Genomic DNA, 17192 nt, shown 5'->3' with positions numbered 1-17192 from the left:
CGTTCCAAGAGCTGGGATGTATTGTTTGAACTGGATGTGCCTGTGGTAGTATATAAAGCTTCAGAAAACTAGAGATTGTCTTTCTAAAATATTTGTTTTACAGTGGACTGTTGTGTAGTTACAACACAGGGCAATCCCTCTGTTAGAAATTCTTTGCCATATCGTAGGGACTTCTTTGCTTGTGTTACTAACCAGCAAGTTAAAGAGCTGTTTATTTCATGAAGCACACTCTAGACAATCAACTCTTCCTCTTTTTTTTGGTCTTATTTGTATAGAAAAGGACTATTTCTACCACTATATGATGTCCTAAATCTGCATTGTACGTGGAAGCTGCTCAATACATGAACTTCCAGATTCTGGGATGAAATTCATTTGCCCTATCTTAGGGATGCCAGTATTTCCCCACAGAAATCACATTTAATCCTTAACTGTACTTCACAGGTCTGTCATCTACATGTAACTGTGACTCCTACAGCTGTGTCATTGATCACCTCAGCAGGATCACATTTGGCTTGCTTTCTTTTAATGTCCTGCAGTAGCTGGCACAGTCCCAGCTGGCTTGTGATTTCAGAGACTAGGCACTTGTTTGGCATTTTGCTTCCACGCACAACAATGTATGGTCCTGTCAGTAAGCTAGACAGTACCTACCAATTTGTAGCTAGCTCTATTGCAGTGTTTAGATGTTAGGTGGCTGATTTCTTAACTAAAAGGAGTTTTCTGGTAGGTCTTCTGTGACAAGTTAACTCAGCCAAAGACAGTAATTTGTGTCTAATCTTCAAGGTGCAAAAAATTAAATTAGGATGAAATTTGGGAAGATAAAAGCCATATAAATCCTTATTCCGACATACAAGTTTAACATTGTTTAAAATTGAAGACTGATGCTTGTTTTTGTTTAGTTTTCTGCTGAAAGCAGCAGAACAAGAATTCAGCGTTCTTTGGAGACAATGCTGTTTTCCTAAAATAAATAAAGAGATCAGAACTGCTCAGTAATGGAATGCCAGTTTAAGTGCGCTTGGGGGATTATTCTGGGTTACTAAAAATGCATTTTAAAACCACCTCTTCAAGAAAATGTCAATTTAGATCCTTTTTCTTTTTTTGGCTGTTAATGCAATTGGAAGGTATCCAAATGTTATAGAAAATGGCCCCAGGATGTGAAATAGTGGAGTTGTTACTCTGAAGCGTGCCTTCTCTTCTTTGCTGCACCAATTATTAGCAAATTAGTCTAATACTGTGAACAAAAGGCAAGTATAATCTAAGGTGTTAAACTGAAGTGTGGAAATTAAGGGAAATAAATATAGATCTATAGCATTAAATATACATAATATATTCAGCAATGAGTTACAACTAGTCTTAGTTATTCATTTTTTGACAGAACAACAAGAGCTGTAGGGTCCAGAGAAGAGTGATGCTAATGTAAAACTTTTTTTTTTCTTAAGCTTGGAAAAATAAACAGAAGTTGGCATTAGAGGAAGGGGTAGAAATGAGGGGAATAAGCATTCAGTATGTGCACGACTGATACATAGAGATCACTGACTACTTATTCTCTCTACCTGGAAGAGTGACAAGGCATTGGTTTTATCTGAGCATTGATTCTTTGGGTTAAGTTGTAGTCTTATGATAGCAAATTCCTTAAGAGTAAGCTTCATGGCACAGAAATTATGGTGTGATGGGTCTGTCTAAATGGTGTTTGCTTATTTCACTGCAGGGGACAGACTAGGTCACATCTTGAAATCTTTTCATTTGCACATTTATGTCCTAAAAACTCCAGGAATTTTTATGATTCTTTTCCTACTTTGATGATATGTCAGTAGGAAACAGTCATTGAGTAGCTAGCCTTTACCTGACCAACTCTGACATGATTAATATCATGCACCAGTCATAAATATAAATGTAAACATGTATTTTCCAATTTATTATTATTATAAGATTCTGAATATTAGCACGAGGGCTGCTTTATTCCTTTAATCATAGAACTGAGTGTGTAATTTTTTTTGTTATACAATAGCTTATATTTCAGTGGGGGCCTAATCTCTGTTGGGATCTGTTAATGTTGCTGTAACACGCACTGATAGTGCAGGCATGCTTTTAAACAACTGTTGATAGGTTAAACTTTCAAGATGTGTTTAGGGCCTTCCTTATTCTGTCTGCTACCCTACCCCCCACTGCTTGGGGACTTCGTTTTTCTGTCTTCCTAGTTGTCTGCCAAGCTACAGCTTTCACTAACTCCACGGGAGACCTGCCAAGACATCACTTTTGACAAGCTGGTGTTTTTACTGAGCTTCAGATACTTGCCCGCATCTTACAGAACACCAGCCTCAATATTTTGGGAATTCAAGAGTACTCTGTGGTATATCTTTTCAGTAAAGATGCACCTGAATGGCATATCTGTCTGAAGATATGAATAGATCAGTGTTTGCGTAAAGCTAAATTTAAGTCTTTCATTTTGACAGGGTAGTTGAACCCAGGTTTAATGAAGCTGAGTAAATTTAATGAATTGGAAAACCAGATTAAACAAAGAAAATACTGAGAGAGGAATTAAAGGAGAAAAAAAAGCACAAAAAATACCTCCACCAAGATCTCTAAGAGTTTAGAGAATGGAAGACATGAGAGCAGATCAGCTGTTTATTAAACCACTTTCATTCTTCTTTCTTCACTAATCATCTCCCCCTTATTTGTAAAGATACATCTTATATTGGAAGAAGAGATTTGCAGAACAGCCCATCACAGACTTTTGTAGTGTGATAAGAACAAATTCGGAAGCTCCCTTAGGTATGTATGCTGCTTATTTACTTTTGGCCAGATCACATGATAATGACATGCTTTGATGCAGTCAGATATGAAGTACCCTGACACTAGGTCAGAAAACCACTGAAATTATGTTTAACTCTGAACTGCATATTTAACTGTACCCTTTTGAAGGATTGTAATGTGCTTCAATATTATGCTAAGCGAGGATGAACTCAACTCCAGGCTTTAAACACTGCCAAACTGGGGTGAGTTGCACATCAAGGCCTAGAAGCAGTGCTGTCCTCATCATGGCTAGGGAGGCCTTGGTACCCACTGATTAGTCTCTGACTGTCCTGGAAATGTGGAGAAATGTTCACAGGGAACTGTCTTCCCAAATTTACCCTGCTCACCACTCCCAGCTTGTGCCAGTGGCTTCTCCTAGGCAGCAGTGCCAAAGTCACATTTCCTTTCTCCTGTTCCTGTGCTTACTGCCCCAGAAATGTTAGGAGAAAATGCCTTCACATAGGGGTACAAGGCCTGCAATTTTCTGCACTCTGACGCAAAACCAGGGACTATACTGCACAGCTCTGGTCCAGTTTGATAGTCCATGGTAAGGACTGTACTAAAGAAGTTTTTCTCAGAAGTAGACCAAAACTTATTAAATGCGGGAATAAATTTCCCGTTGTGAACTTCACACCTTCTATTCCAAGTAAATTTATTTATTTGGCTTCCCCTTTTGTAACGTAAATACATAGTTTACCTAAAAGCAGATAGGAGAACATTAGGGTTTTTCTGAATCTTTTAATACTCTGTGGAGAGCTCATAAGAGAGGAAAAATGCATGCAACCAGTGCCAAAGATGAGTGGAAATAAACTGTTTTAATTGAAATACATTTTAAGAAAATGGTCCTAGAAAATGTGGAAATCACTTTGAAGACCATAATTACCTTTATCTTACATACACATAATTTTGCTGCTGAAATTTTAACACCTGCCACTCCATTTGAAAACTGCAGATCAAGCACCTGAAGGCCAGGCCTTGCCACAATTGTAATCCAGCATTAGCCCTTCCAGAGAATAATGGGAATATTTTGTTAATTTTAATGACAAGCAGCTTGAAATGTAATAGCTCAGAAATCAGAAGTTTTGTATTATTTCATATGGGGTTCTGTGTAAATAGATGAGGAAGTCTGAAATCTACCAAGTTTTAAAAGGTGAAAGACTCATTAATGGTTCAGCTCAGTAACCACATAACTCTTTAATTAATACATTAGTAACTTTCATATGCAAAATATTTTTGTAAATGTTTCTGTAATTCTTATGTGCTAAGTAGTTTTAAGATAATTCATTCAAATAAGATTTGTTTTAATATTAAATTGAATACAGACATAGTAAAATGTTTAGTAAATATAAAATGTACATAAAACACATATTTTAAAATGTAAATGAGACAAGCCTCAGTATATGTTTTTAAACAGTTGTGATATATACTTGCAGATGGAATGTGATCTGACAGTAAGAGGTGATGCTGGCAGGGCAGAGTATGCCAAATAATAACCACTGCAAATGGATAATTATTTGGAAAATAACTGAAAAATCCCACATGAAAAATAGAGTTAAAATTCATTCCATTTTTCTTTCATACTGACTTTATACTGTGACTAATATCAGTGATTAAAATTACTTTGTGTCTCCAGAAGAACCAACATAAAAGAGAATAAAGGTGGTAGTGGGGAAAACCTATGTGAGACATTTGTCTTTATTCTGCAATATAAATGGTGTAAATTCAACTCAGTTTAAGATCAGACGCATATATGTAATTGCTGATATAAGGTTTTGTGAGTAATTGTGTACAAATATGTAAGCATGATTCTTTAAATTATGTATTTAAAGTAGCTGACTTTTATAGATTTAAAAAGTCATTTCACATTTCTAATGCATCCAAGGTTTAACTGATTATATACCACAAATGTTCAAAACTGCAGCAACTTCCCATGCCTTACCCACACTTCCTGATCTCTTAACAGAAGAACAGGACAATTATTTTCTTCTTTGTGATGTCTTACCAGAAGACAGACTACTTAGAGAACAGCTTCAGCAAAAGAGACTGGTAAGAAATTACTCTTACTTCATTTTTTAAGGTAAACGGTTCCACTGTATAATATATGGACATGTAGAGGGTGTTTAAAAGTTACAGCATTTTTTGCTAAACTGCAAAATGATCTTTTTTTTTCTTAGTTCATTTCCCTAGCTACTACAGAAAAGCACAGAAACTCCTTATTTATAGATTTTTCTGTGGAATAAATTTACAGGTTGTATGCCAGTGTTCCACAGGAGTGGAAAATATGCCCAGAGCACAAGAAAAGGCTGAGTGTGCTGAATGTTTTACTTCTTGAAAGAATCTGCAGTGCACTGACACACTATCTGTTGTGTATTCATTTACATCTGGGGAAGTTAGCAAAATAAAACTCAGTGTATAATATTGTGAAACAGTAAGGTGATACTTAAAAAATATTAAAGCAAGTTGTTTTTGTGCATTCAAATGCTTTGACTCAATTTGCTTTAATTTACACTCACATACTCCCATGCAGCAAGATGCATGATTGGAGGAAGTCTGGCCAGGATCATTTCTGACAGCTGTTGAGTCCTCATGAAACACTCTGGAGTTCTTGCCTGATGGTGACAACCATAGAATCATAGAATCAGCAAGGTTGGAAAAGACCTACAAGATCATCCAGTCCAACCATCCACCTACCACCAATATAACCCCACTAAACCATGTCTCTCAACACAACGTCTAAACGTTTCTGGAACACCTCCAGGGATGGGGACTGCACCACCTCCCTGGGCAGCCCATTCCAGCACCTGACCACTCTTTCAGAAAAGTAGGATTTCCTAACATTACCTAACATGACCTAGTCCTTTGGACAGATCTCTTGTATCTTAGGAATTGCTGGTTCTGATTGGGTGGTCCTTTGAGTTAGGCTCTCGCTGACTTCAGCTTTCATGAGTCTTAGTCCACATTGCTGATCTCTGTTCTGTTTTGCTTTGTATTCTTCTTTGAAATACACTTCTGTAGTCTGTTTTTCTCCTTAGGCTAATTTAAAACAAATCTTCTGTGGTGCATGGATGAGCAAGGAGCTCATGGATAAACTCAAAGGGAAGAAGAAGATGTGGAAAGGGGGCCTTTCCACTTGGGAAGAATATAGGAAAGTTGTCATGGCCTGCAGGGTGCAATGAGGAAGGCTAAGGCCCACTTGGAATTTAATCTGGCAAAGGAGGTCATAACAAGAAAGGCTTTTTTAAGTATGTCAGTAGTAAAAGGAGGACTGTGAAAAATGTGGATACACTACTGAATGAGATGGGTTTCCTGGTAACATGGGTTGCTGAGAAGGCAGAGGTACTGAACGCCTTCTTTGCTTCAGTCTTTACTACTATGACTGCTCCTCAGGAATCCCAGACCCTGGAGGTAAGTAAGAGAGTCTGGGGAATGGAAGACTTCCCTTTGGTCAAGCAGGATACAGTCGGATACCATCTAGCCAAAATCAATGCACGCAAATCCGTGGGCCTTGATGGGATGCACCCACTTGTGCTGAGGGAGCTAGCATAGGTGATTGCTGAACCGCTCTATCCTCTTTGAAGGGTCTTGGAAAACAGTAGAGGTTCCTGAAGACTGTCCCCTGACAACAGCCAGCATCACACTGGCCTTCAAAAAGGGAAAGAAGGAGCATCCAGACAATTACAGGCCAGTCAGCCTCCTCTCTGTCCTTGGAAAGCTGATGGAATCACTTGTTCTGGATGCCCTCTCCAAGCAATTGGAAGAGAAGGTTATCAAGAGTAGTCAACATGGATTCACCAAGGGGAAATCATGCTTGACCAACCTTGTAGCCTTCTGTGATGTCATGACCAGCTTGGTAGATGGAGGGTGAGCAGTGGATGTCATGTACCTTGACTTCAGCTAGGCGTTTGATGCTGTCTCCCACAGCATCCTTTTAATGAAGCTTAAAAGGTATGGGATGGATGAGTGGACAGTGAGATGGATTGAGAACTGGCTGGCAGGCAGAGCTTAAGGGTTGTGGTCAGTGGCGCAGAGTCTAGTTGGCAGCCTGCAACTAGTGGTGTTCCCCACAGGTCAGTACTGGATCCAGTCTTGTTCAACATCTTCATCAATGTCTTGGATGAAGGGATAAAATGCACCCTCAGCAAGGGTGATGAAACAAAGCTGAGAGGAGTGACTGACACACCAGAAGGCTGCGCTGTCATTCAACAAGGCCTGGATGGACTGGAGAGTTGGGCAGAGAGGAACCTGATGAGGTTTAACAAGAGCAAGTGTGGAGTCCTGCACCTGGGGAGAAATAACTACATGCATCAGTACGCATTAGGGGATGACTTGCTGGAGAGGAGCTCTACGGAAAAGGACCTGGGTGTTAGGTTGGCCATTAGCCAGCAGTGTGTCCTTGTGGCCAAGAAGGCCAGTGGTATCCTGGAGTGCATTAAAAAGTGCATAGCAAGCAGGTCAAGGGAGGTGATCCACCGCCTCTACTCTGCGCTAGTGAGGCCACATCTGGAATACTGTATCCATTTCTGGGGTCCTAAGTTCAAAAAAGTCAGGAATCTTCTGGGAAGAGTCCAGCGGAGGATGACAAAGATGATTAAGAGCCTGGAGCATCTCCCAGTACCTGGGGCTCTTCAGTCTGTAGAAGAGAAGGCTGAGAGGGTTCTCATAACTGTTTATAAATATCTAAATTGCACAAATAAAGTCAGTGGGGGTGCACTGTTTCAGTGGCAAGCAACAATAAAACAAGGGGCAACAGGCAGAAACTGAAACACAGGAAGTTCTGTAGTAACACAAGTAAGAACTTCTTTACTGTCAGAGTGACAGAGCATTAGAACAGGCTGCCCAGAGAGGTTGTGAAGTCTCCTTATCTGGAGATATTCAAGACCCACCTGAATGCCTACCTGTGCAACCTGCTGTAGGGACTCTGCTTTCACAGAGTGTTGGACTCAATGATCTCTTGAGGTCCCTTCCAACCCCTACAATTCTGTGATTCTGTGATGTTTCAGAAGAGTGCAAGATTTTAGCCCAAAGCAACTGCTGCTTTTGTTTACCACATAATTAAGTTATAAAAGAAAGAGTTATGCATTCTTACTATGGTGTGAAATAGCCTTTGCTATAAACACTGCTTTAAATATCAGAATTATTTTTACAGAAGGTTTTTGTGAAATCAAGCTGCTGCTATAGTTGCAGCTAAAGGAGTCACAGGTTTAGTTAAAGCATTAAAATCTGTTTAGTTTTTTATTTCCTTTTGCTGCAGTCTGAGTGTTGACTTGCAAGTTAAATACTTATTTTGCTTTGCAAAGCCTTTTACCTCTAGACAAGTCTAGCAATGAAGAGTGAGCTGGCAAGTGGGCTCATGTGAGTTGCACAGAATAAAGACCAGAACCGCAAAACTGCTGGTGATTTTTCTGCAGTCTTTGAATCCTAACTGCTGTCTCCAACAGCAAGCTCAAACAAGGACAAATGCTATCTTTAAAATGTGGTAGCTAATGCACCAGTATAGGAATATTTCAGGCTGTATTGCAGGAAGGGAGCTAGCCAAGGTGGATGTCATGCAGAGACATTGTGGTAACTGTGATGTATTGAGAGAGACCAAGGAATGAGTGATCTAGGTCAGAGTGCAGCTTGCTAAAGTAGCTGACAAGGCTATGTCATATAAAACAGATATGGTCTTTTGGAAAAACACGGTTTTGACAAAGAATTACTGGTTGTGAAGATCAGTAGTAGAACCAGGCAAGGCAGTCTTTTAGGCAAACTCAAGATAGTAGGAAAGGCAGTTTCATTGTAAGTTCTTGGGCTTATTTTTAAGATTTTTCCTTAGAAAAGTAAAAACCCCAAACCTATTTTTTGAAAATTTACACTTCCTACCACAACACCAACCTTGTGTTGTTATCACGTTTACGTCCATTCTCCTGTCATGTGACTGCTAGTTTTAGGTGAAGAGGCTACAGTTCCACCCTGCATAGCAGTCTTCACAAGAACTGGAGGAGGGACAAAGGGATGTTTAAAACACAGAAATATACCAATTTCCTAGGATGAGTTGCTTCTATTATCTCCAATTTTTCACAAGCTTAAGCTAGGACAAGTTTCAAGAAGCTGAAGTTGTGCACTGAAAGAGATCAAGATGCTAGTCTGATATAGCCTATTGCACCATCTGAAGGGCTTACAGAACAGCTAATGATAATGTTAGCATGTCAGTACCTACATGGTTGAAATTCTATAGGTCCTTCTTTCCCTGTTTGAAGTTCTATATTTAATGACTTTTCTCAGGCACTCTGGAACCTTGCCCATCCTCCACGGGCTTTTGAAGAATTAACAAATTTGAAGAAATTTCCTGGCTAACTGGGGATGTCCCATTGGACTGGAAACTGGCAAATGTGATTCCCATCTTCAAAAAGGGCCAGAAAGATGATCCTGGTAGCTACAGACCTATCAGTCTTACCTTGGTGCCAGGGAAGGTTATGGAATGGATAATCTTGGGAGCCATCATGGATCAATTGAAGGTCAACCAGGGAATCAGGCCCAGTCAGCATGAGTTTATGAATGGTAGATCCAGTTTGACAAACCTGATTTCGTTCTATGACGAGGTGACTTGCTTAGTGGATGAAGGCAAGGCTGTCAATGTGGTCTACCTGGACTTCAGTAAGGCCTTTGACACTGTCCCCCACAACATCCTTGTGGAGAAGTTGGCTGCCCATGGTTTGGATGGGCATACGCTCTGCTGTGTAAAACATTGGCTGGATGGCCGGGCCCAAAGAGTTGTGGTCAATGGAGTTAAATCCAGTTGGCGGCCAGTCACGAGCAGTGTCCCCCAGGGCTCGGTACTGGGGCCGCTTCTATTCAACATCTTTATCAATGATCTTGATGAGGGGATTGAGTGCATGCTCAGCAAGTTTGCAGATGACAGCAATTTTGGAGGGAGTGTTGATCTGCCTGAGGGTAGAAAGGCACTACAGAGGGACCTGGATAGAATGGATCAATGGGCCAAAGTAAACTGTATGATTTTCAACAGGGCCAAGTGTCGGGTCCTGCACTTTGGTCACAACAACCCCAGGCAACCCTACAGGCTTGGGAAGGAGTGGCTGGAAAGCTGCCTGATGGAAAGGGACCTTGGTGAGCTGATGGACAGTCGGCTGAATATGAGCCAGCAGTGTGCCCAGGTGGCCAAGAAGGCCAATGGCATCCTGGCTTGTATCAGGAATGGTGTGGTGAGCAGGACTAGGGAAGTAATCCTGCCCCTGTACTCGGCACTGGTGAGGCCCCACCTCAAGCACTGTGTTCAGTTTTGGGCATCTCACTACAGAAAGGACATTGAGGTGCTGGAGCAGGTCCAGAGAAGGGCAACAAGGCTTGTGAAGGGCTTGGAGAATATACCCTGTGAAGCGAGACTAAAGGAACTTGGGCTGTTTAGTCTGGGGAAGAGGAGGCTGAGGGGAGACCTTATTGCTCTCTTCAAATACCTGAAAGGTGATTGCAGTGAGAGCGGGGCTGGTCTCTTCTCAGTGGTGACAGGACAAGGGGAAATGGAGTTCCGCCAGGGGAGGTTTAGGTTGGATATCAGGAAGAAACTTCTTTACAGAAAGGGTTGTTAAGCACTGGAATAACCATCCCTGAATGTGTTTAAAAAGTGTTTGGATGTGGTACTCAGGGACATGATTTAGTGATGGGTTGTTAAGGTGATATGGTTAGGTTGTGGTTGGACTCGATGATCTTCAAGGTCTTTTCCAGCCTGAGCAATTCTATGATTCTGTGATTCTAACAGTCAGAAATTGTTTTATCTAATTCCATAATGACTCTTGAGTAAATTCTAAAAGATTTGAATATATGTAACTTCAAGCGTTAAACACTTTTTTGGTTTTTTTCCTCTGCTTCTTTTGTTTTAAATGCATTTTGTTATAGTCTTGATGTAATTAACCTTTCCTGCAAAGACTGATGTCCTCAGTATTGGAGGCACTCCTATTTTTGTCTATGCTTGGTCTCTTACTACCTTAAGGAGTAAGGTTGCTACTTTTCTTTGCTATTTACTTCTAATGGATGAGGGGGATGATGTTTTCTGCTATTGCATTTTACTGTGTCAGCCTGTCTTAATCTTTTGTTTCTCTTAGTTCAAAAAAACTTTATCTCCAGCTTCAGCTTGGTAGTAGTTCAGTTTATAGTACGTAGTAGTTCAGTGTATAGTTCAGCCTATGCAGTAGTTCAGCTTATAGTTCAGCCTATGCAGTAGTTCAGCTTATAGTATACATCTACTGCAATTCACCCTTCTTTTTCTTTTCCATCATCTTTGCACAGTTATTTAGTTTTTATCACATCATGAAAATCTAACTCCCTTTTTAAACTGAGTGAGCTTCTTGAACAAGCTGTAAGAATGTCTTCCACATAAGTGTCACAGTACCCTTCAAAATTACCTGAGTCATTGTCCCATCACTGATTACAGCCTCTTGAAGTGTAGGTTCTAGTCTCTATCTGTTCAGCATCTAACTCAACTCAAGAGAAGAGAGGAAGCATCTGAGAACAAGTGGAGCAGGCAGCTAAGGAAGCAGTCCCTTATGGCTATTCCAATTAGTCTTTGCCACTGGTTATTTAGAACCTGAGCGCTGCAGTCTAGGGTATAAGGAATGAAAAAGACATTTTGCCTATTTCTGAGAAGCAACTTGCTGTATAAAGCAAGTCAGGAGAATGTGCCTCAGAGATTTCACAACAAATTTGTAATATCCATATTACAGTCCTGAGACTTGCCGGTAATTATGCCAGTTAAGTTACAGTTCAGTCTTTGTGCTATTTTTTTTTTTCATTTGCCTGGGATCTGGTATTATCCAACTTGTTTTCCTTACATTCTTTCCCCACCACCACCACCATTTTTTTCCCAACTTCCTGTTTTTCTAGTAGATCACAGCTCTTATTTCTCTCTGGGTTTTTGTTGCTGTCCTTTCAAACCTAGTCTAAAAATCTCCCCACTTAGCTGACAAGCTGGTGTCCTAAGATGCTCCTTCCCTATTTTGTCAAGGGGTCTGTGCTTCCCTAGCCATATGATGATATTCTTAAGTGCTCCCTATTTTGTCACTGTTTTACAGCTATTCATTCCTCTTGAGAACATGCTGCTATACATGCGTTCATGTTGCCCTCATACACCTCTGCCTTGAACTCAGCCAAAAAGATTCAGGAAGATGCTACTCATTTCCTTTCCTACTTCTTTTCTCATTCACAGAGTTTTGTGGTAACATTCTGATCTGAGTATTTAGTAAATCGTAAATGCCATCTTGAGTGTTCAGCCTGTACCAGATAAACTGGAATACTCTTTATTTCTTCACCAGAGGGACAGCCTCTCATAGGTGATGGTAGATCATTGCTCTGTTGTTTTATCTCTTTCCCAGAAACAAGTTTCCATGACATCATCCTTCATTTCTTAATCTTTGATAATGCAGTTCTTTCTGTCCAGCTAGCAGGGCTCTGTTTGTGAAGCTCCAGGACTGTGTATGAATTTTCAAATTCACTGCATTAAAAGGAAAAGTGTGTAAAGTAGTCAGCAAATACGTCTGTGTTGTTGGTGTGACAGCTGGTTTCAAAAATGTTAAATGTTCTCTGGTCTGGAGGTGGTATCTTGACAAATACATTGTTTTTCCTTGCACCTTAAGCCTTTCCTGAAGCACTTCTCCAGCAGGCATCTCTGTTAGTATTAAAGAAAAGGCACCCTTTGTGAGATAGTGTTGAAGAAGATTCAGTAATGGTTACAGAATTCTTTTTTCTGTACTCAGGAGGCAAGAGAGTAATGTTTGAAGAGATCAGTAAGGAGAGAAGATAAATATAGAAGTTAGGACGCGGGCTGTTGATAGACAGTTATGATTGCATGTCTTTATAGCAGTATGAAGTTTCTGACACCATAGTTCTTTATATTTATGTATTTTATTTTATTTAGCAGCAGCAAGCACAATCTGAAACTCATCAGCCAGTCTTTGAGGAAACTGTAGGCACAAAAACAAATTTAATTCTCTTTCTCTAAAAGTAGTTTATCCTGAAGGTATATATAACTGTCAAACTTGGCAAGTGTTTAGAGTCTCCGGTCTCACCAGTCCCAGTATTTGTCGCTGAGTGCTGTACTATTGGTTTTGTGGTTTTTTTTTTCAGTGACAGTAAAGTATATAAGCAGTTTCTTGTGATCTGTCAGCATGGTTCTTTTATTTTGTTGTGTTAGTTTTTTTGTTGTTGTTGTTTTTTTTACCGGAATCTGTTTCACTTGGTTCCTTTGCCTACAGCAATAGCTAATTTCTGTGAGCACTCAGCAGGGAAGTGTAACTCTTACTTAAATTGGAAGAAACTAGAACTAAAGACTCGCACTGTGTATTTGAGAGATCACCTAGGAGGGCTTGATAAAATATGTATTCTTATTGTCTCTATATGTTGTTATTCAGATCCAAATTCACACCCACTTTGCTGCCTCTTGCAGTACCCTATTTCTCAGGCAGAGAGTCTGATTTCAGTAGTATTAATGAGTCAGTTATTGTAACAGCAGAGAGTGTGGCTTGTAATTTTGCACTCTTTGAAGCTGGGAGTGTGGCAGCATGCTCAGTGCAGCAGGACTCTGCTGATTCAAATGCTTGAGTGCTTCACACACTAACCATTTGGGAAGTTTCCTCTTCAAAGAAACATCTTCAGGCAAGCTACCTCCCCAGGGGATATATAGTTTATAAAAAGCTTTAATTGGAATTTCTGTAAAATATTAATTTGTATACTGTACTATCTTTCTAGTCTCTTGCCTAGAGAGTTTAAGAGCAGAGGACCAGAACTGGCAAGACAGATGCCAGCAAGAATCCTGAAGCTTCAGAATGCTCTTGTCCTAGTCCAACCTAGTACTGGAAAAACCTGCGTAAAGCTGTGAGGCTTCAGTCTTTGAACTAGAGACTTCAGACTGTCTTGTCAGGGTTCAGGGCAGTAATTTTTTTCTTGTCCAGAACATCTTAAAAATGAAGACATACTGCTGTTAGCTCCATTTTAGAAGCTGAACTGCAGAATCCAGTCTTCCACTTCACAAATGGTTCCTGGGCTGAGGAACGATAAGTTCTCATCTCGTTGCAGCAACGATTCACTGCATGATCTTGCCCCAAACTGCGCAGTGTAATCTACCTCTAGCTTACAGCTGAAGAAGTATTTCCCACCTTAATTTCTTACCTCTCAGAAGTGCTGTGTTTATAAAAGACGCAGGATTTTAGAGAAAGAAGTAATGGTTTTTGTCAGACCAACTGATGTACTTGGAAGAAACAGGCAGACCACCAGTTCTTTCTTAAGGTTGCACAGAAGCAGCATAACTTGAGCAGAGTGCTCACTGTGAATGGCTGTTCTATGTAATGGGCCAGAGCTATGCACTTAAAAACTAGGTAGTGTTTGTTAGTAAAGGATTGTATGCTAAAATGCAGTGGTCTGCAAGCAATAATGTAAGACAATTTAGCACCTCAGTTACAGTATAAATTGGAGGGAGGGGTAGCAGGATCAGAAAAGTCTTATGTGTCTTGAAACCAACTGTCCTGAGTCCCTGGCTTTTGGTTCTAATGGAGTTGGTTCTCAGTCTTACCTTGTGAAGGTACATCTTGACTGTGTTTTGAGTTACAGACCAGAAACAAAATGATTGTTTAGGGAGAAGTGCTTACTAGCTTAACTATGCGTTTTTCATCTCAGATTATCAGTGTGAGTTCTTGCTGATGCATAGTGCTTAAGCACTTCTAGAAAAAAAAACCTGGTAATTTCATCCAAAATGTTGCTTCCAATGAGAGGAACAGGCACATTTTTCAGGAACATTTTGAATTGCCACCTCCCAGGAGCAAGACTGAACTCCTCACAACCTCAGACTGAGCATCATGAATGTATGTGGCATTTTTGTAGGCTCCAGGTTAAAATTTTCATACAATGATCAAATTTCTTTTGTATTAACAGCTTAGAGTGGTGATGTATTTAATGATGATTGTCCTGGTATAAACATTTGTACATCCTTACCATGTTCTTTTTGCTTGTTTTATTAGTTAAAACACAGCACAGGTATGATCTTGTAATTCATCTGGATTGGTTCTTTATGCTAGATCAGCCATATACTGAAAACTGTATAACTGAGAGCTGTAGAAGAGTTTGTGTCCACAGAGAAAAAAGGGAATTGGATTAATGGCTGTTTCACAAGTAGTTTGACAGACTTCAGTGAAGTAATGCATTTTTTTTAGTGTATCACACAGTATGGTGGGAAGACTGAAAAATGAATAGCTGACAGAACTGCTGAGAAAAGAGGGAAAAAGATGGGCATCAGGAATTATTCATCGAATAGTGTCAATATTGTACGCTAATTGCTTGAAATCAGACTCTGGCATTTGAGTCACTTACTCTTCTAGTGTTTTGGAGCATCTTCTCTGTCTGTACTCCGCTCTTATTCACTGCGGGAAAATAAAATTAACATGTTCATTTTGTTATGTTTGCGTTTTCCTTAAGTAACTTTGTCTTCTTATTCTCTGACATTCTGATATGACAGTGTCCTAAAAACTTTTGGAAAATCCTCATGGCTGAAGTGTTTTTGGTTTTGTTTTTCTTTTCTTAATATAACAAAGAATTAATGCTAAAAGTCCTAACAATTTGGAAACTAGTGTAGGTAATAAAGTGAATTGTTCATTTCTTGCCTCACAATTTGAGTTTAAATTCGGCTTAAATTTTGAAGCTGAACATCCTTGCTTAGAAAGACCACAAAAGTTTTATGCAAAACTCTAACTGCTATTTCCCATCAAAGTACCAGCAATGGAGTTAAAGTAAATGGGTGTTTGGAATTGTCATTAGGGAAGAGTACTATACTTGATTTGAGCCAGTGCTTTTAATTCCTCACCTCTGCAAGTGCCAGAATTGGTTTCTGGCTTCGAAAGTACTTGCTAGCAATTAATGATATGAACAAATGGTATAAAGAGTGTCTGCATTGGAAAATATTTTTTAAATTCTACCAAGAAAATTTGTAAAGCAATGCTGCTGTGTTAGGCAGAGCCTCTTAGCTGCCAGGCATGCTCGTGTAGGGGGAAACCAGAAGGATGAGACAGCAGAGTAAGAGAAGCAGTATCTGTCTGAAGGATGCAGTGCTCTCCTCATTCCCCCTCAGGCATAGCTGCGAATCACAGCTCCCCAGGGCTCTGGTAAGCTGTTTGAAGGAAGTGGGAATCCGCAGTCATACAGCCAAGTGTCAAGTATTGTAGAACACTTCTTTTCTCACAGTAGAGTACAATTAGTAAGCTATGATAAAATGTCCTTAATGGGTGAGTGAGGTGCTGTCTTAACAGTCAGTTTGTATGTGGTATCTTTTGATTTCCCTATGGACTGTTTCTACTGTGTTTTGCAAGTTATATGAACTACATGCAGATGTGTTCAAATTCGAGGTTAGCAGAACTGCGTGAGACATGCTGCTAACGAAAGAGAGATGACAACGCAGAGTACCAGCAAAAGCTCCAGTTCTCACTGCCATGCTGTGGGATGCTTACTGCCCATGTGGAGCACAGATATTCCTACTTAATTGCATCTCTACTGAAAGATTCTCACAAGACACGTTATGCTCCATGTATCTTTTCAACAGTCATTTTTTTATTTTATCATTTTTTATTTATTTGTTGACATTTTGCACAACACTGCAGGATATCTGAGGATATGGTCTGGAATTTGAGTAGATAGTGCTGAACGTGACTCCAACAAAAAAAGCATGTCTTATAGTGAAAAATGAACAAAAAAGCCCCAGAATTTGCATCTGGAGGGTTGACAGAATCCTAGCAGATGTGCAATAGCTAAAGCATTTAAATATTTTGATTGAATATGGGCTGTAAAACAGTCTAAGACATGGTGCACTCTTCCCTCACATTTGTTATAGGCTTGAGGCCCAACAAAACTCAGGTGTGAAATGATACTTTGCTCTTCAGCAGGTGTTCCTTTAATCCCACTGCCCTTTGCTCAATGCAGCCTTCTGCTCTTGCACAAAAGAAACCAGTATCATATTCTAGTCAACACTTGGCTGGACATGAGCCAGCAGCATGCCCAGGTGGCCAAAAAGGCCAATGGTGTTCTGGCTTATATCAGAAATAGTGTTGCTAGCAAGAGCAGGGAAGTGATCATCCTGCTTGTACTCAGTCCTGGTGAGGCTCCACCTCAAGTACTGTGTTCAGTTTTGGACCCCTCACTGCAAGAAAGACACTAAGGCTCTTGCGCATGTCCAGAGAAGGGCAATGAAGCTGGTGAGGGGTCTGGAGCAGAAGTCTTATGAGGGGCGGCTGAGGGAGCTGGGATTGTTTGTCTGGAGAAGAGGATGCTCAAATCAGACGTTATCGCTCTCTACAGCTACCTGAAGGGAGGTTTTGGCGATGTGGAGGTTGGCCCCAGCTTCTCACTAACTAGCTTCTCACTAACAGCTTCTC

The 17192-nt window shown here is 40.2% G+C and overlaps 1 protein-coding gene across 2 annotated transcripts in view; it reads left to right on the top strand.

Annotated features, from left to right (window-relative positions):
- Positions 1 to 17192, top strand: part of ZNF277 (zinc finger protein 277) — a 55682-nt gene that overhangs the window by 21286 nt on the left and 17204 nt on the right. For both annotated transcript variants that reach the window (XM_021384921.1, XM_021384922.1), the window contains 2 exons: positions 2681 to 2769; positions 4754 to 4836. In XM_021384921.1, coding sequence (XP_021240596.1) covers positions 2681 to 2769; positions 4754 to 4836 — 172 coding nt within the window. The remainder of the gene's footprint in view (positions 1 to 2680; positions 2770 to 4753; positions 4837 to 17192) is intronic.

This window comes from Numida meleagris, chromosome 1 (assembly GCF_002078875.1).
Source record: "Numida meleagris isolate 19003 breed g44 Domestic line chromosome 1, NumMel1.0, whole genome shotgun sequence".
In the NCBI taxonomy this organism is placed as follows: domain Eukaryota; kingdom Metazoa; phylum Chordata; class Aves; order Galliformes; family Numididae; genus Numida; species Numida meleagris.
This window is presented reverse-complemented; position numbering and strand designations above follow the sequence as displayed.